The 19,604-nt window shown below is 32.5% G+C and overlaps 6 protein-coding genes across 6 annotated transcripts; 1 reads left to right on the plus strand and 5 right to left on the minus strand.

Annotated features, from left to right (window-relative positions):
• Window positions 1-7: 7 nt before the first annotated feature.
• Window positions 8-1,791, minus strand: HELRODRAFT_169961 (hypothetical protein; the record flags this gene model as incomplete). The annotated part of the gene is made up of 4 exons (XM_009015763.1): window positions 8-173; window positions 282-697; window positions 809-1,069; window positions 1,132-1,791. The coding sequence occupies 4 exons, from the start codon at window positions 1,789-1,791 to the stop codon at window positions 8-10; spliced, it is 1,503 nt and encodes a 500-aa protein (XP_009014011.1).
• A 181-nt stretch (window positions 1,792-1,972) lies between these two features.
• On the minus strand, window positions 1,973-3,400 carry HELRODRAFT_169962 (hypothetical protein; the record flags this gene model as incomplete). The annotated part of the gene is made up of 3 exons (XM_009015764.1): window positions 1,973-2,236; window positions 2,570-2,791; window positions 2,864-3,400. 3 exons carry the CDS (start codon window positions 3,398-3,400, stop codon window positions 1,973-1,975), a joined length of 1,023 nt encoding a protein of 340 aa, XP_009014012.1.
• Window positions 3,401-3,592: 192 nt separating this feature from the next.
• Window positions 3,593-4,744, minus strand: HELRODRAFT_169963 (hypothetical protein; the record flags this gene model as incomplete). The annotated part of the gene is made up of 3 exons (XM_009015765.1): window positions 3,593-3,871; window positions 3,962-4,189; window positions 4,271-4,744. 3 exons carry the CDS (start codon window positions 4,742-4,744, stop codon window positions 3,593-3,595), a joined length of 981 nt encoding a protein of 326 aa, XP_009014013.1.
• Window positions 4,745-5,812: 1,068 nt separating this feature from the next.
• HELRODRAFT_75568 (hypothetical protein) lies at window positions 5,813-8,797 on the plus strand (the record flags this gene model as incomplete). The annotated part of the gene is made up of 11 exons (XM_009015766.1): window positions 5,813-5,890; window positions 6,020-6,154; window positions 6,525-6,622; window positions 6,887-7,063; window positions 7,227-7,305; window positions 7,409-7,527; window positions 7,688-7,811; window positions 7,889-7,993; window positions 8,137-8,284; window positions 8,427-8,517; window positions 8,695-8,797. Coding segments are annotated over 11 exons (1,257 nt in total), but the record flags the coding sequence as incomplete, so codon positions are not given.
• Window positions 8,798-10,097: 1,300 nt separating this feature from the next.
• On the minus strand, window positions 10,098-11,164 carry HELRODRAFT_75097 (hypothetical protein; the record flags this gene model as incomplete). The annotated part of the gene is made up of 4 exons (XM_009015767.1): window positions 10,098-10,259; window positions 10,411-10,595; window positions 10,722-10,770; window positions 10,874-11,164. 4 exons carry the CDS (start codon window positions 11,162-11,164, stop codon window positions 10,098-10,100), a joined length of 687 nt encoding a protein of 228 aa, XP_009014015.1.
• Window positions 11,165-15,260: 4,096 nt separating this feature from the next.
• Window positions 15,261-16,385, minus strand: HELRODRAFT_75473 (hypothetical protein; the record flags this gene model as incomplete). The annotated part of the gene is made up of 5 exons (XM_009015768.1): window positions 15,261-15,458; window positions 15,562-15,701; window positions 15,801-15,959; window positions 16,043-16,159; window positions 16,346-16,385. 5 exons carry the CDS (start codon window positions 16,383-16,385, stop codon window positions 15,261-15,263), a joined length of 654 nt encoding a protein of 217 aa, XP_009014016.1.
• Between the last annotated feature and the right edge of the window lie 3,219 nt (window positions 16,386-19,604).

Raw genomic sequence — 19,604 nt, forward strand, 5'->3', positions numbered from 1 at the left:
GTCGTGATCATCCTAATTTCTTGAGAGCTCCCAACAACTTCGATGCTCCGGGAAGGATGGACATTCCCGGCATGGATTCCAGGCCAGCTGTGATGGACGAGGAATCGCCAGGTGCAGCGGTCGGTGACCGAGGAGCGAGAGTGGAAAGTCCCAATTCCGCTTCTTGCGTTTTTCTAAAATTTGTATTAATAAATATTTAATTTTTGTAATTAAGTTTAATTTAATTATGATGGTCAATAACTAAAAATAATATTAATAGTAATTGTAGCATTATAACCAACGTTATATTTTGACTCTGTTTGACTTGATCATGTAGAGCTTTGTTTTGGTTTTCTTTCTCCATTTTTATTTTCAGGGCAGCGATTCTGTCGGCTCTGGCTTTTGCGGCCGCTGCTTTCGCCCTGTTAAACTCTTCCAATTGTCTTCGCTGTCTTTCAGCCTTCTCTCTCATGGCCTCCTCCTCTTCCTTCTGCTTCTGCATCAACCACTTGATGGCCATCTGGCGAGATTTTTCTTCGAGAATCAATTTGTCGATGTCCCTGATGACCTTGACGCTGAGCATGGAGACGATGATGCAGAGGACGATGGCAATGGCGCTCCCTCCGACAAACACGATCACCCTCCATAGGAACTTCGACATGATGGACGTCAACTTCGCTTTGCAACCAACTTTTATAGGAGTCAGTTTATCCGTGTTCTTTTTTCACAAGTTGTTTTTATGCAGTGCACTTATTTAACTTATTTCAAAGCTATTAATGAGATATGTTATTGAGTTTAAGGAATTAATATGTGAAAAATTGCAACGAACTTGTTTAGTGACGAGATGAACGCACTGACTGCCCGCTTCTGGTAGGCAGCAACTCTTCGGAAGACCCAGATCCATTCTTGAAATTTTATCTGACCAGGTCATCTCGAGCCACTCCGAGTAGTTGAGGAAGCCGCAGCATTTGAAAACGTTGTGCATCTTGTGGATTGCTCTCTGTATCGTCAGACTCGTGCTGAACTTCAGCATTGCCTGCCTGTAACCCTTCAATTTATTTCCTCTTTTAACGATGAATGGGCAATCTTTCTTGTTTATTTTTATAAAAATCTTTCATTGAAACATAATTAAACGGTTAATGAAATTAGAACCTGGAAGAGATCTTCTGTAACAAACGTTAGCAGGTAAGTAACGCCGAGCGTGCCAACGAGCACGACAAGCATAGCAGAAGACCAGCCGACGTAGATGTATATCATGTAACGCAGCAATCCTTTCGCCGATCCAAACAATTTCCCGTTCGTTATCAAGAAACCCATGGCCGACACGACTGCCGTGGAGAACATGACGTAGAAAATCTGGTACTCGAAGCCGCCGCCATCGTACCCTTCCAGCAGCGATAAGTAGGCGACGTATCGGCGATGCTTCCTTGTCAGAATATGCAATCCATAACTGTTGCCGGCACAAATAGCTAGGTTGATGAAAGAGAGGAGGAAGAATGGCCAAGATTCATCCTGTTTCAGCTCGGCTGCGATATCTCTGCTTTCCTTCCTATGCTTCCTATCCTCTTCATCCGGCTTATCTTTCCTTTCAAATTTGGATGCTTTTTTTTCCATCTTTCCGTAATATTTTTCTAACGCGACAGGTGTTTTTATAATTTTATTGAAATCCTCAGCGGAATGAATCTTATAAGTTTTCTTGGGTTCACCGTCATCCTCTTCATTTTCATTCACAGGCAAGTTCGAAACTATTTGCACATTCGGCTGCTCCTCACCCTCACTACCGCCTCCGTCATCATCCTTCTCATCGCCCATGCCTAATTATAGCAGAAATTTTTATCGATTCAACACTTCTGAACTGTTTACAATAGTTACATTTGATCTGCGCGTAAAAACAAACAACTGGTTTATTTTTGTTCAGAGTTCTTTTTTTATGATCGCAACAGATGATTTATTAAAAAAATAAAACTCTACAACTACGAAAGTTAGTGAATAATTAACTCCTCATTATTTTATTTCGTTTGGCTCTCATCAACCTGTTGGCTCTGAGCTTTTGCGGGATGATTTTCATGCGATCTTCAAAAATTAAGTTCTCATGAGAGAGAGCAGATTTTGAGTTTGTGTATGAGAGGCCGGTGGATAGGATATCGATGATGAACGAAAGTGCAAACAGTGAGCCAGATATCAGCGTGTACGTTACGTACTGCGTCTGCACCTTCCCGTTGCAACCCTCGTGGTATGGCGTCAATGAATTCAACTCCTGTCGTGGAAGATTTATTTTTTGTTCATTTGAAATACATTTGAAAATATTTGTTTCCAATATACCGGTTGTCAAAAATTTATTTGAAGTTAAGAGGTTAAAAGAGTTTATTAATAATGCTTTTGGAAATATTAAATCAATCAACCATCTTCAAAATCATCATCACCATTGTCACAATTGTATTACCATCTTTCTTATTATGTCCATTAACAATTTTAATAAACTTAGTGAAAATTAAAATGAAATGTGAAAATAAGGAGAAGAATATTTGAAACTTTGATCTTAATTTGAATGAATAAAATTAATAAATTTTTTAAATAGATAAAATAAAACCTCCAATTCAACGAATTCAAAGCAGGGATTGGTACCCTGCCTCTTACAGCAGCTCAGTGGCAGTCCGACCTTGGAAGCGGTGATGGAAGGCGACCAACCAATCGTGAACCAATCTGTATAGTTCGTGTTGCCGCAACATTCAAAACTCTCCTGCAATTGTACAATGCTTTCTTTAACCGACCGATCTGCGTGGAACTTTTTCATGTTCTGATAAAACCCAGCCTACGTTCGTGCGAAATTTGATTATTTTTAGATATTTTAAATAAATTTTAAACAAAACAAATGACATCAAACCTTAAAAATGTTGGCAGCAGTAAGGAACGACCCGAGACTAACAGCAGTAAGTATGAGAGAAGACAAAGCTAGCACGGCAGAGGATCCTGTCGCGAAGAAGATGTTGAACCTACATCGGCCCAACCTCTTCTGAGTTATGGAGTAACAAACGAGGAGGCCACTCAGTAGGGAGATTGGAGTGCCTGAAGCGGAGAGGGCCATCATTAAAATATCCTGATAGGCCCCACTGTACCCTTCATACAGACTGACGTACTTGGCAGAAAAGAGGTACAAAACAACGAGAAAACATGCCGCTACCAGGTGTACGAATGCTTCGACTATATGGATGTAAGACTGGGTTGTCCACAGGGTGGGATAGTTCTGTTCGTCTAACCTGTAAAATACTCTAAATATTTTTTCAACCGGAGTTCGCTTCGGTTTCTTTCTGTCTCCTACTTTTTTATGCCTGCTCTTACCTCTTTTGTCTTCGTCCTCGCTGCTGCTTTCTTCCTCTTTTGCATTTTGTGAGTAATTAACGACGCCAACGTTCACTGCCATGTTATTACTACTTTAAAAATTTTAAACGTGAAACAGTAGGTAAATCGTACGGCAAGTTTCAAAACATCTGAAGAAGCGCATAAATTTTTACTTACAACCTTACAACTGTCAATATGTAACTGAAAATTTCAAAAATATTAATTGATCGTGCGCGCCATCTTCGACGTCATTCGGCACAAAGATAGAAAAAAATTAATCGGCGAGATCATCTTTATTTTCTTCTTCCTCATCGGCTCCTGTTAGCTGTCTGTGAACGGCCAACCTTTTCATCATCATTCTGATTCTTTCCTCTATCAGCAAGTTTTCGTAACTCTTGATGCTCGGCAGGTTAATGAGTGACATCATAAAAATAACAAACTCCATGAAAAACATGGTGACCATCGTGCAGACGCTTAAGATCAAAATGTACTTGAAGTACCATTCCAATGTATTCACACACCCTCTGTTTGAAACTGTCAGATCCTGAGGTCTCTATTTTATAATATTTCAATATAAGAATACTAAAAATCGAAATTATTACAATTAATAAATCATTTTCACTCTTAATTCCGGCGAACTTACATCGAATCTAGATTCCATGATACATTCGTCGATTGTGTAGTTGCCGAGATCGCAGCAGCTAACAGGCAGATTCAACGTGGTCTTCGAAATGATGTTGGACCAAGTTATTGCAAACCATTCAGTGTAATTGAAACTGCCACAACATTTTCCTTCAATCTGAAAGTCGTGAATTTTATGAGCTATTTCAGGAACTCTTCCGTATAACATCATATTCATTGCGAATCCATCCTTTTAAACAGTTATCATTATTTTTCGGATTCAACAATTTTGATTGATATATTTAATGTTTGGTAAGTGTAATGCACAGACCTTGAACATTGTAGCTAAGCTAAGAAACAGGGCAAATATCTGTACGAGAGTAGTTCCAAGTATGATAATGCAGGCGGCCATCCAGGCCACGAAAGCATAAATCATGTATCTCATTCTTCCTCTCCTCGCCTTATTGATAGCCACCCAAGTTATCAAGGCTCCCATGATGTTAACCATACAGCAAATGATGCATACAACGAGCATCAGTGTGAAAAATGAACCGTCGTCATAGTTGTCCAGTAACGTTAAACTATCATAAACTTTCGAATGTTCGAACGTTATGAGGAAAGCACCTGAAGGACATAGAAAAATCATGAAGAGGTTCAAGAAGAAAACACTCTGCCAAATTTGCTCGGAACGATCCACCTCGTTCCTCCCCACTTCATCCAATCTATCCTCAGCTGAAATCAAATTTTGTTCAAGTTCTTTCCTCTTCAATTCTTCTTTCATAGCATCTCTATGCGGATGATTCATAATTGCGGTAAGTTGAAGCCAGAAACAAAATAATATAATTATATCTCAATGATGAATTATATCTGCACGTAAATAGGTGGCAATTTTCGTTGTAAACTGTTTGAGCATACAACCATGGATATATATATGCATACAAAGTCAACTGATTATTTAAATTTGAAACAAAATTAATGTATTATATTGAAGATTTGTGATGAAATATGGTTCTAGTTTAATGTTTGCAATGGGTTCATTGAAACCATATTCTTTTATTATACTAAGAAAAAATTATAAAATTTGTAAAAATAATGGCAAAGCGTGAGAAGTGATTATTGGTAGTTATGTCGTTCAATTCAATCATCATAAGGCATAAACGTAAAATTTCGTGTAGATATCTATCAATACGTTATAGCTCGTGGTTGATCCAAATTAAAAAAATTCTATTTCTGCATTTCAATGGTAAAATGCAAAAATTATTTCGAGCATTTAATTTTTTGCAAATGCAACTGTTTTTAATTGTTTCGAGTACTTAATTTTAAATTTAAAAGTAAATCTATTAGTGCTGTTCCTCAACTACTAAATCGATTAGATTCGAGTTTACAGTTTAGGTCACCAGAAAACACAACTTTAATAAAATATATATGCTTTATACAATTTAAACTTTTTTAATTTAAGTTACTAAAAATTAAATTTTTTAATAGAAAAATTCATAAATAACATAAAAAAATAAGAAATGAATGACAATTTATTAAATGTTGGAAATACCGACTGAATAGGTACATACTCATTTGAATTTTAAATTTAAATGATTTTTAACAAAAACCTGTTTAATTTATAATTTCTGATATCGTAACACACTTATTTTGATTTTAAATCTCCAAAAGTTTTAATTCCATTCAAAATTATGGCTATTGTTAACAAATTAATTGATTTCCACATCGAGAACGAAGACGACGAAGAAAATGGTTCTACTCACAAATCCGGAGAAGGAAACTCGTTCAAGCACAGGTAGGTTATTTATTTTTTTGGGGTCGTTTCCTTTTTTATTTTATTTGATAATGCACTGCTAAAATGGCTAATTAATCATTTAGAACTTGTTTGCCTGCTCCGATGTATGAAAGAAATGATGTGAACGTGATCAGCATTCTCAAGCAGTGCATTGGAAAGGTCTAGTCTAGTAGCTAGTTGGAATTTTTTAAAATTGATAAAAGTTTTTGAATGAATTTTGATTAAATGTTAGACTATCTTATTTATTGTGTGTCTTTTTCTGTCTTAAGATTGAATTTTTTTTTTAAGGAATTATCCAAGATCACAATGCCAGTAGTGTTGAACGAACCATTAAGTTTTCTTCAAAGAATGGTTGAATATATGGAATATTCTAATCTTCTTCTCTCTGCCCACCAATCAAATGATCCTATTGAGAGGCTTGAAGTATGACAGGAGTCGTCTGCATGTTTACCAGAACATTTATTACTATATTTATGATTATTTTTATTTGGTTTATTTTGTTTCTTTTAGTTTTTTTTTATCTATTTTGTTCATAAATAAAAAAAAGTTTGTTTGTGGTTTGGTTCGTTATACATATTTAATATTTTTACTTTATTTTTCTACTATTTAACCATTTCACATTTCCAAAAATAATTGAGTGTTTCGTCAATTTAGAAAAAAAACAGAACAGTACCCTTGGTATTCTTAACCACGTTTTTGTTAATAAAACTGTTGTTATTCAATTGAATATAAAGTAGAGAATGGTAAATAGAAACAAATTAATGAAAATTGCAATCATTTGGTTTGAATAAAGCTTGTGACGGCATTTGCAGTCTCAGCAACTTCATCAAATTGGGAAAGAATTGGTAAGCCATTCAATCCTTTACTTGGAGAAACATTTGAATTGGATAGGTTATTATTTTTAATCAAATCGTTTTATGCCAGTTATGGCTATTCAATCATTACTCTTCTAATTATTCACTGCTCTATTTGAAAAAATTTCTTGAAAAATTTTTTCCTTAGAAATTTTTAAAATGATTCTTAGTGTTATTAATCTTTCTTTTTATGATGAGTATTTTGCTTCTTTTATCTTAACATTTTAATGAAAATGAACATTCTAATGTTGGATACTTTGTATTTATCGCAAATATGTATGTTGAAATATACTCCCAACAGACCAGACATGGGTTTTCGAATAGTTTGCGAACAGGTGAGTCATCATCCTCCGGTCAGTGCTTTCCACGGCGAGGGTGACCACTTTACATTTCACGGCTCCATTCAACCTAAGATGAAATTCTGGGGGAAGTCCATTGAAGTCACGCCCAAAGGAACCATTACCCTTTATTTGAAAAAGTTTGCAGAGATGTGGTAGTTTGTTTTGTTAATTTTGAATTGGTGTATGTTAACTATTTACTTATAAGTACTGGAGATTTATTGTTTTTTCATACTTATTCAATATAATTCTCCATGTAACTAAGGGTTATATAATTCTGAAATTATTTCAACAAAACACCAGGCATAAAGAAATATATACGTGGCACAATGTAAACTGTTCTGTCAACAATATCTTTGTGGGCAAGCTCTGGATTGAACATGTAAGTTTCAGACATTTTCATTCATACATCTTTATAGTCATTCATTACCGTGATCAACTGCTAATAGTTGAATGAATGAATTTAAAATTATTATTACATCCAGTCTGGAACAATGGAAGTGACAAATAGGACAAAGAATTTGAAATGCACACTGAACTTCAAGTCAGCTGACTTTTTAGGTAGGGATGTGCACAAAGTTGAAGGATTCCTTTATGATTCCAGGTTTATATTTTAATCTCTTACGTTTTTTTACTCTAAAATAAAATGATTACACACAATTTATTCATTCATTTAATTATTAATTAGTCGTTATTTTGACGATAATTTTAACAAATTATGTCAAACAATGACCAGTTACTTTAATGAAAAATAATTTTAACAGTCAGAAGAAGACGAGAGCCCTCTACGGCAAGTGGTTGGATGCATTGTACAGTTACGACATTGGCACTTACGAGGCTTACATCAAAACCATCAGAAGATCACCGTCGCCATTCAATCTTGTGAAGGTAGCAAAGCAAACGTTATTTAAAATAAAATACCTAATCTAACCTAATAATTTATTTAATGTCTATTTGATTGGCAGTCCCCATCTGAGGTCATTCCTAGCAGAGGTTCGTCTTCTAATTTAAATCTGACTAATCAGAAGTGCTTGTGGGAGGCAACACCCAGACCTCAAAACTCAAGCATGGTTACCAATATTATTCAATTTCATTGTTAATTGTTGTTATTATTTCAATTTTGTTCTTTTGTTGTACGTTTTATGTTTCTTTGTTGTGTTTGCTTTTTATGTTCGACAGAAAATAATTAATTTTCCTTGTCTTACTTTAACAGTATTACAACTTTACAAAATTCGCAATGACCTTGAATGAACTGCCTCCCCAGCTATCATCACCACCAACGACATCATCATCGTCACCATTGCCCCCAACTGATTCCAGATTCAGACCTGATGTAAGAGCCATGGAAGAAGGAGATATTGGTTAGCTGGTTGGCTGGTAAGAAATGATTCAATGGTTGGTTGATAGATTGATTCGATAAATGATTGATTAGTTAATTTTGTTAAATAATTGATTGATTGTTTGTTTTGATAAATGATTGATGAGTGATTACTATCATGACAGAAAAAGCTGCCTCCGAGAAGACAAGAATAGAAGAGAAACAGAGAGCAATGATGAAAGACAGAAAAATTCATAAGAAAGATAATGAAGCCAAGTTTGTGTATAGTTTGTGAATGTGAACGTGTACAAATTTGTGTACAACTCTCATTCTTGCTGCATACTGTAACATTTTTTTCACCGTTATCGTACAATTCTGTTTGACATTTCTGATTTTTAACACTTATAATATAAGAATTTATTCAAAGTGCATCCCTATTTTTCCTAATTGTAGGTGGTTCAAATGGGGTAAGGACGAGATGTCAGGCAACGATGAATGGTTGTTCACTGGTTTGTACTGGGGGCGATCATTCAAAGATTGTGAAAATATTTTCTAGTCCACACTTCCTTGTTTTGTTTTATTTGTTGCTGTGTATTCTTTTTATTTCGTTTCATTTTATATTTTTTCATATTTATTTTATTGACATATTGTCGTATTGAAATTCATTTGTCGAGTTAAGTTTTTTTTAAAATTTTTTGTTGATGAAACATGATACTCAATTATTTTTTGTCATATCCTTTTACAAGGCACCTACAGCTACACTGCAGATATTATTTTACTTCTCCCTTCATTTTTATGAAATTGTACCATACCAAAAGCTAATTACTGCTTGTTTTTGAGCTATGTCACTCGTTAATACAGGATTTTTAAATATTTGTACATTCACGACATCATCCATTCAACCAATTTGTGTCATTCATCTCTCCATGCAGCTTGAACAAACATACATTAATGCTGATATAAAACAAGCTCTGGTGTACGAAACATGATGACCTCAACCATTCCACTAGTATTACCATGAGTACTTTTAGCAGTAGTAAACTAGTAAAAGTAGTGTGATGTAAAATTTGTTCAAAGATGATGAGTTCGATTACTCATATGATATTAGCAATAATTTTACTGTCTGGTTGTTTTTTGCAGTTATTTCTGTTTCAATGTTTTACGTATGCACGACAAACATCTTATTAATCTCCGTGTAATCACCATGCATATCGATATTTATTGGAAATTTTTGGAATTAATCCCACAATGCGATGACTTTGTTACATTTTTAGCTTAGTCAGCCCAACGTTTTTTCTAGTTTTCGCGCGTACCTAAAATCAATATTTATCATTTACAGTATATTATCAATTATGTTAATGCTTACTCTTACAGCAAACTTTGTTGTTGTACATATTATTTATATTGTGATTGTATCCACCAGTCATCAGAACGATTGCATCAAAGTTTTTTCTCTGAATGTGTAGTTGCAGTCGTTGACATATAAATTTTTTGCAAAGTACATTTCATTTGCTTTACTTATTTAGCAATTTGTAAATGCCCTCACTCAAAAAATGCATTTTCATTCCCTATATTCCATTTGAAACTATACAGATCTAACAATTTACGCAAACTTAAATCTAAAAATGTACAAATTTCACAGCCGATCTGTGTCTAGATCTTTTACAGATCTGTGCTTTTATATATTTGTTGTCACTCGATATGGCCAACCAAAAAAGATTACCTCAGTTACTGTAGTTCACGTAAAGCAATGTACAAACAAAATTCTTTTTTGAGTTTTTTTTTCAAAAAAAAAAAAAACTCAAAAACAATAAACTGTCAATTAGTTAACAGTGCAAGTAACATTCGTAAACTTTTTAGAAGATGAGTTTGTGTGGATATTCACCATTCTTCAATGAAAAAAGTGAACCAAGGTATCCAAAAAGGAATTTTTTGTCAGGATGGTTCCTGACAACCTGTAAGATCTGCCCATCGACATCAACCTGATCCTTCTTTCTTTCCTCTGTCACCGCATATTTCTGTTTCGAAATAAAGTAAGTGATTATGTATTTAATTAATATAAATTAAAAATTGATGATGTAAATGAATTAGAAATAATTATTTCGCATGTTAGGCTTTTTAATGTAAACGAATATTAAGACATAAATAATTGGGTAGGTGCTACACTACCTCCTTCTTGGTGTCAAAAATTTCACCCTCAGTGTGCTTCGGTCTTTTCAGTGTCTTCCTCTTGAAATAATCATCAGTTAATCGCTCAGGAATTTTAACTGCACTAATATCCAACTTGGTTTTTGTGGCGATTACATAAATCTGGTTGATTCTTCTCAAGGGGCACCCATTTAAATGGTATGGTCCTAAATGGGCAAAGTGATTCAAGGTCTAAATACAAATAACCAAAATCTAAAAATGTGTCATTGAAAATTTTAAAACAATCACTAGATTAGTAAAAATACAATTTATATGAAAAAAGCATTTCTTACCAGTAACTAAGAGCAATCCAGATTTAAGCTGCTTCAAGAACACAACTCTCTGCAAACATAAGAGAACAATGCAGCGTATAAAAAGAATTAATGTTTTTCAATAACTTTTAAAAAATTAAAATATTAAATATTAAATAACTCAGCTTACTGACTTTTCCCTTATGACGACCAGCAACCATGATGAGAACAGTTCCTGGAGTAATCGAACTTCTCAAGTAACGTTTATGTTGAGAGAACGGTTTCTTGTGGGATCTCATTCTCCATGGCTTGTCCTGAGTGTTCAAATACCTTGGCTGTCTTCGTACAACCACCAATCTTTTGCCTCCATTCTTGTCCCCGTTGACTTGTTTTTCAACAACGTGAGCTACTTTCTTGCGAGGTTTCGTGAGTGGGAGAACGGTGACCGGCCTAGCCGCCTTTTTTGTTTTTTTCGTGTCAACCATGTCTGAATGGTTAGAAAAATAACTTAATCAAATTAAATCAAATGGGCAAATAGCAAAAGAAAAATTCATTTAATTTTAGTTTGTAAAAAAAAGCGTATGGTGCAAAGATGCCATAAAAATTAAATAAAATGAATTTAATGATAAAATTAATACGGATCAGAACAGATATAAAACAAAACAACGAACCGACGACAAGACATATGCAAAAGGACCAAAATGTTTATTTTCCGGAATAACTAAATTTCAGAACACTAAAAATTTTATAGCGGTTAACTTGTTTTATATATCCCACGCAGTCAATTTTGACACTTAATTACTAAGGAAAATATTGATAAAGATCTAAACGTTAGTTTTATAAAAAAAAAACTGTCAAATTCTTATTATCAAATTTTATATTTTGAAAGACCTTTCACTACCTTTCAATACGAAATTTATATACTGGAAAATAATTTGATATTTACCACAAAGTTTCATTGAAAAATATTACAAAAAGCTTTATAAAAATTCAATACCAGACAGAATACAGTAGAAATTCAACAAAAACAAATTAGACGGAATAAATAATGTGTGTATACGTGCGATTAGAAAACTACAATTCAATCCAATCCAACAAATGAATATGTAAGTTTAAGATGTCGAGAAAAATGGAAATGAATGAATTAAGAAAGGAAACAAAACAAAACAAAAAATTAGATTAACATTATATAGATTCATCAATATCAATATGCAAATTGTGTATTTGAAAGTACGATTGAAGCAGGTTAATTATAGATTTCAAGCCACTGATATAATCCTCTGAATCTTTCACCAATGAATTTAAAACTGCCTTATTTGATTGATTGCTATCTGTACAAAGGCATCGAATAATTTCTTCCTTGGAGGGAGACGACGATGAAGCTATCTAAAAATTTTAAATTATCCTTCAGAGTGAGTTTAAAACTGAAAAGTTTGTTTAATACGAATAAGATAACATAAAAAGCAATATTATGAAACGGATTAAAATGAAAAAACTTACTGAAAAGGCGCTTCTAAGAACCCATCCATGATAACTCATGAGAACATTCTTGTAAACTTGTGAAATTATTGTCTTGATGTCTTCTTCTTCTGGTCTGCTAATCAACTCCTCCATCAACCTCATCACAAATTCTAGCGACCTGTCCTTACAAGTGATCAGACATTATTCTTATAAATAATGAAAAAACAAACAAACGAACGAACAAAATATGAAATATGGAAAGAGAGAAAACTAAACGAATAAAAAATGACTTGGTTAGCCAGAGAATTGCTTGAGTGGCTGAATTTGCGTTGTTTGATTGGTTGGCGGATATCTCATAACGGACGATGTCTTGTATGGTTGAACATTTCACAGGATTGTTCAGATACTTCTGATGAATTTTCTGATTAGGTAATTTTATTATATTAATAAAAAAGTTAATATAAAGAAAAATCAATTTTCATGTTGTTATTTGCGTCATTATTTAAGTTTAAAGTTTGAATTTTATAATGAAAAAACTAAATTAGATATGAAAAAATTTGTACTAACTTTTATGTTGGAAGACATGTCGAGTTTTGCTGGAAGGAAGGCGGGCTGGTTTAACTTATCTACAATATATGAAAGTAGATTGAATCAATTTAAAAGCGTTAACCAATGAGAAAGTGTGTAAAATATAAAAATATTGATATCTCTCTCTCTCTCTCTCTACCTATTTATTTCTCTCTTTCTTTCTCTCTCCATAAAATATAATAAATTAGGAAAACTAGCCGAATATATGCAGAAAAGATTTGCAAGCATCAAGGAAGGTCGTTGTTGGTATTTGAGAGTCTGTCGTCAATTTCAAGTCTGCAAAACTTTTTCGTTTGTGTTTCAAATATAATTTCGTTGTGATATTATCATAAGTTTTATACCCAACATTAAGATTAATAATAACAATAATGTTATTATTTTTACTACACCGCAACAATTTCAAGTATTCAAAAATCGAAAAATATAAAGGCTTTTAAAATTCTTTTAGACTATCTCTAATTGGAATTATTTGAGTCTGACCATCTCAGATGCAGTTTGATTAAATGTGCGACACTCTCCTCTCATATAATATATTGTGGTGATAGAAATAAGAGTTTGTCGAATTTTTAAATTAATGATTCATCATTGCACTCATTCTCAAATGACTATTCAAATTCATTATTTAAGTTACTTTCATTATACATTATTTTAGTTTTATTTCAATTCATTCAGTCCTGTATTCTTAAAAAATAGAAGAGTTTAACATTACGAACCTGACAGGCATCTGACTAAAGAAGGTAGACAGCTTAGCAGGACGACCACTATCTTCACTAACTTCCCCGTCAGCAGGTCTGTCCCGATGGTAAGACACATGAACATTTTCAGTGGTTGGGGAGATAGGGATGTGTTGTACGTTGTGTACATCACGCAACGACGATAATGAAAACGACGAGATGTTATGTTTGTTCAATTTTAAACTGCTGTTCAATGCATTTAATGTGTGAATGCTATTAAAATTATCGTTATTGCCCTTATCAACTGAGTTATAATAAAATTCAGCTGACGAGGTTAACGTGGACAATTTGTTGATTGCATCATCGACAATGACGTCATCATCGTCGTCGTCGTTATAGAAGTCAGAAACGTTGTTGTTGTGATGTGCGGAATTAACAGCGGCGGCAGCAGCAGCAGACGACAAGGGAAAGTGTTCTTTCTCTTTTGACGCTCCTCTTGATAAACTCTTTCTGCCATGGGATTAACTAATTAATTGTTTCTTGCCAGTCTCACAATTTTTAGATTATTGGTTCTTAAATAAATTTAAGAATTTGTGATGAACAAAAAGAAAGAGAGAGAAAGAAAGAGAGAGAGAGAAAAGGTGTGAGAAGAGCGAGAATAAAAAATGAACAAAAAAAAGACAGAAACCTGTCGATAGATGCAGAATGCCTTGGAAGAGGTTGAGAACCCCACGATGAATTCTACATCATTGTTAACAAAATTTCAATCATTTTCACAAAAATTTCATGAAAAACAATCAATGAAAAAATGAAAGGAATAAAGTTCAAGCAAGACAACATTGATAAGCGCATAACTACTGGTTCAAACATTTGCAATATGCGATTATTGATGAAAATCACAGCATGTTCGGCGTTAGTTAACTTCCAATTTAACTTTTCGACTTTTCTAACGGTTGATCGTAAATCATTTTCAAGTATCAAAACCAAAATTTTTGTTTATTTAATGCATGAAAGAACAAAAAAGCTTTTTTCGTTATTCCAATACCATCTTCGGTGTTCAAATTGATATGTTGTGCATGTGCCTAGTTGCTCAAATATATATAAACTGCGTCTCTACTCCACTTTGCTGATTCCTTTTTTGTTTAAAGTGTATACTTAACGCTCATTTAACTAGTTTTACAACTTCCAACTTCGTTAAATATAACACTTTTACGAGTTTTCATTATTGACGATTCCTTTATTTCTAAAATTATTGGTAGGAACAATTCCAATTGCCGGTTGTTGAATATTTATTATCGGATGTCTTTGTTCTATGAGTATTGATATGGCTAGTCGTAAATTATAAAGGTTGTTATTGTAATGTAAGATTTCAACATTGGGGTCAAAAATTTGTCTAGTAATTTTAGTTCTGTGTTTCTCTCTCTCTCTCTCTCTCTCTCTCTCTCTCTCTCTCTCTATATATATATATATATATATATATATATATATATATATATATATATATATAAAGTTTAGACTTAGACAAAGTCAATCTCCATCTAAGTTCATTTTGACAAAGTCAATTTTTCCCCATATAAACAGCAGAAAGCTCTGATGATGATTCATTTGAAATCGAAATATGGCCTTATTTGCAGCATGAATTCGGAAAATAAGTTTATTTTGAATTTTAATAAACTAAACGTTCACCAAAAAACTTTAGTGAGAAAAATTGAAAAAACGAACTACAAACAAATTAACGCCAAACATTCGGTAGAATTTACAGAATATTGTAAAAATTATGGTCTATTACCAATATATATATATATATATATATATATATATATATATATATATATATATATATATATATATAGATTGATCAATAATTGATGGATAAAAATGAAAAAATGAATGAATGAATGAATGAAGGTACTTTAAGTGTCGTAGGGCTGCTCTGAAATGATGAGAATGATGATGATGAGTGATTTCTTGTCTCAACCAATCTCAGGCATTCGTCCAAACTCTTTACAAAACTTTCACAAGTCTCACCAATCAACGTTGTTGAATCGTTTAATAACTAAAAGTGAACAAAGATAATAAGTTAACATTCAATAATAAATTTGATTTATATGATGTATTTGTTTTAGTATAGAAAAACAAACAAATATAAAAATATCTACCTGAATGTCGAGGTTGGTCTTATCCTTAATTGCCATTTTAATGTTGTAAGTGTGCTGAGTTAGAATATCATAATAGGTGAGTAGTTCAGATTTCTTTAGTTTTAACTTATCATGTGATGAAATTTCAGCATCATTCTTAGCTGCAGTTTTAAGGAAAAATTTATCTAAGGAGAAATGATGAATAAAATAAAAAATTATGATGTTAAATGGAGAATGAGGATCATTAAAGATAACAAAACCTTGATTGCCAATAAGAAAGCCAGCATTATTGTTGCAGGCCTTACAAGTTCCTAAAACAACAAGCCATAACTGTCTGTCATGCGGTGTGGCTGCCTTCAAATGATAATGTGCCTCGCCAGGGACAACAATATCAAGTCGAGTAGGATCAGAACTGTGAGCTGGTCAATATCAATTTTGTCATAATATCAAATGTGCTTTTTAGATAAAAGTTGAAATAAAAAAGAGTTTAAAAAAAATAAACCATTAATATCACATGCTGCAACTTTGATGGAACCCTTGCAACTGTTGTTGATGTCATCTTGCGAGTAGTAATAGGAGAGTACGCCATCTTCCAGAATAAAATATCTCGGCTGCCAACCTAGATATTTATGTAAGCATTGTATTTCAAAATGAATGGATTTGAAACGTTAAAAACATAAAAATTTCATCTGAAATTTTCATTTTGTTCTAAAATACTAAGTAAATGCAACTTTGCTAAAATATTAAGCAATTGAATAAAGAAATCAATATGAATATATATTTATATAAGGAACAATCACCCAACCATTAAAATAATTGGTCCATTTTAAAAGAGTACCTTCCATATTTCATCAATGATTCCAACAAATTTTTAGTTTTTAACTGTTAGAAAAAACTCTAGAAAACACCTGATCAGCCAGCTTGGCTCCTTCTAGCCAGCAGTCATTAACGATTAACTTAACCACAATTATTTCACTAATCTTGAGCACTAATAATTCATTTACTTATTTTATTTTTAACTATTTAAAATTTAATTAAATAAATATAGTAAAAAAAGTTGGGTAAAACGGGAGATAGGTATATAGAGTTTAATTTAAAATGGGCGGAGTCAATTTATTAAAAGTACATTATGATAGTTTGTAAACATGGACGATGACATAGGAGTACCTATCTCCCGTTTTACCAAAAAGTTGGCCATTCTGATGAGGAGAAGGGCAATAGCAGCAGTCTTAGACTGGTCAGAAATCAGATGAATTATTACACTTATATGTAATAAAATACACATGCACTTATAAGTCTTATATGTAATTTTGTAATAAAATATAAACCGTTTTACGACTAATCGGGCGAAAACTTGAATTTAAATAGTGGTGTTACGACAAATAATTTTACCGACAACTGGCTCGTTTATTCTGATTAAAAGTAAACTTCATGGGGGGCCTGTTTAGCAATACACAACACTATTTATGGGTTGAAGCAGGAATAGGCAAAGAATCTCAATTTTTTCAACTTTTAATTATTTTCGGTAATGTCGATTATATTATTTTAAATTTATACCAAATAAAAGTAATTAATTACCACATTGAATAACAATTAAAAAATATTAAAATTTTAACATTTTAAATAAAAACAATATTCCATAATTAGTAAATATCATGGTAAATATACGATCGTAACTTTTGACTCGAACGATAAAAAATCACCCTCCAACTCCCCTCCAGAAGTAAGCTCCATGTTCGACTGATGAAAGTGAGTGAAGGCCGATATATTTATTTTAGTTATATGTATCAAACGGTATCTTATTGAACAAAGTAGTATCATAAAATGAATAAAGATAATTTTTCAAAAATTAAAAAAATTCTCAATTCGATATCATTGCGAAATCGTTGGAGGAAATGACGTCTTGTTAACAGTAGTTATTTTACTGCATGGTAGTTTATCAGCCGGTATTAAGGTTATATTCAATTCCTATCAAATAAATTTGACCAAATATCATACGCAAGCAGAACCATGGAATTAATGAGCAATGAGCAGAACTAAATAAAGAAATGGATAGATATATATGCGTAGTTATAATACATTAATAATGTTGTATTTACACATTCAAATTGTACAATTGTGTTATGCTGTAGTCTCAAATTATTTTGAACTTTTTAATATATACTAGTTACTAGTTATCAACAATTTAAAAAAAATTTCGATTTTATTTCATCGCGATATCGATAATGATTTTTGTGATAGGATGGAGAATTTGTTATATTGGGATATTCGTTTATAAAGCAAGCAAAATTTTGATAAAAAAGCGCTTATAAATCTACGCATATTGGCTCAGCTTGGCTTGGCTTGGCTCGGCTTGGAATTGGATGTTAAGTTAAGCAAGGTGAGGTCTCAAACTATTTTGAATTCTCCCAGAAAAATTTGAACTGCGTGCGTACATATACAACAAGTTTTAAAAAATTTTCAATTTGATTTCATCGCGATATCGATGATGATGATTGTGACCTGACTGATAAAAAGCATCAATGAAAATTTTTAAAATAGGATGGAGAATTTGTTACATTGGGATATTCCTATATAAAGCGAGGAAAATTATAATATAAAAGTGCTTACAAATCTACGCATATTGGCTCAGCTTGGCTTGGCTCGGCTTGGAATCGGATGTTAAGCAAGGTGTGGTCTCAAACTAATATGTAGCACTGATTTTATAATTTTATAATAAATTTATATTAAATATATATACACACACACACATATATATATATAATTAATAAGATTATATGTTTATATAAAAAGCAATATAGCAGATTCAACCAGCCAATCAGAAAGTTTCGAAGGCGTTCGATCGATGACGTCAATTTAGTACGGTTAGCATTGTGGTTAAAACTGTATAATAGTGTAGTTCATACATTAAATAAGTTTTTTACTGATGTGAATGATTGAAATGATGGAAATGTATGGTTGAAACGAGTATAAATAGGAGCTGAGAAAACATGAAAATCAGATCAGGCATTCTGCCTCGCCTAAGGCTTGAAGCGGTCTGCCTGATCTCATTTATTTTATTTATTTTTTATTTATTTTATTATATAGAGCTGCGCGGGCTATATATGTTTGTCTGTGGTTTGTATGTTTGTATTTTGTATTTTTTTAATTTTAGGTGGGTTCTTTAGCGGTTGCTCATACACACATACATACATCATGTTTGTTTGTGTGGTAATATTTTATGTTCTGTTTTACTCCTTTTTCTCTTTCTTCATGAGTCTTGAGTTAAGTTAATGAAACATAGGCAGGTGAGATTGAGATTAATTTATTATATAGGTAGGCTAGGGCGTAAGGTAATTTAGCTACATAGGTAGGTTAGGGACTTCTATTCTTTTACTCTTACTTGGCGGTGTGTTTTTCGTTTTGTGTTTTTTTTTGTTTTGTTTCACATCATACATACAACAGGTACGCTGTGGTTCCTGGTTTTAGTGGGAATTTTATTGATTGAATGTGGTAGTTTGCATGGTTATATAGAGTTTGCGCGGTTATATAGAGTTATATAGAGTTATATAGAGTTATATAGAGTTATATAGAGTTATATAGAGTTATATAGAGTTATATAGAGTTATATAGAGTTATATAGAGTTATATAGAGTTATATAGAGTTATATAGAGTTATATAGAGTTATATAGAGTTATATAGAGTTATATAGAGTTATATAGAGTTATATAGAGTTATATAGAGTTATATAGAGTTATATAGAGTTATATAGAGTTATATAGAGTTATATAGAGTTATATAGAGTTATATAGAGTTATATAGAGTTATATAGAGTTATATAGAGTTATATAGAGTTATATAGAGTTATATAGAGTTATATAGAGTTATATAGAGTTATATAGAGTTATATAGAGCATAAATCCTATATAGAGCATAAATCCTATATAGATACCGTTCTTTGCGGTTCTTTTCTTTGCCGACCGGTCGGCTTCTTTGCGTTTCTCTATTTTCATTTAAATTAATTAAATAAATAAGATTTTTCCATTCATTTAGGTTTATTCAGGTTCATTCAGGTTCATTCATT

This window comes from Helobdella robusta (genome assembly GCF_000326865.2).
Source record: "Helobdella robusta unplaced genomic scaffold HELROscaffold_16, whole genome shotgun sequence".
In the NCBI taxonomy this organism is placed as follows: Eukaryota; Metazoa; Annelida; class Clitellata; order Rhynchobdellida; family Glossiphoniidae; genus Helobdella; species Helobdella robusta.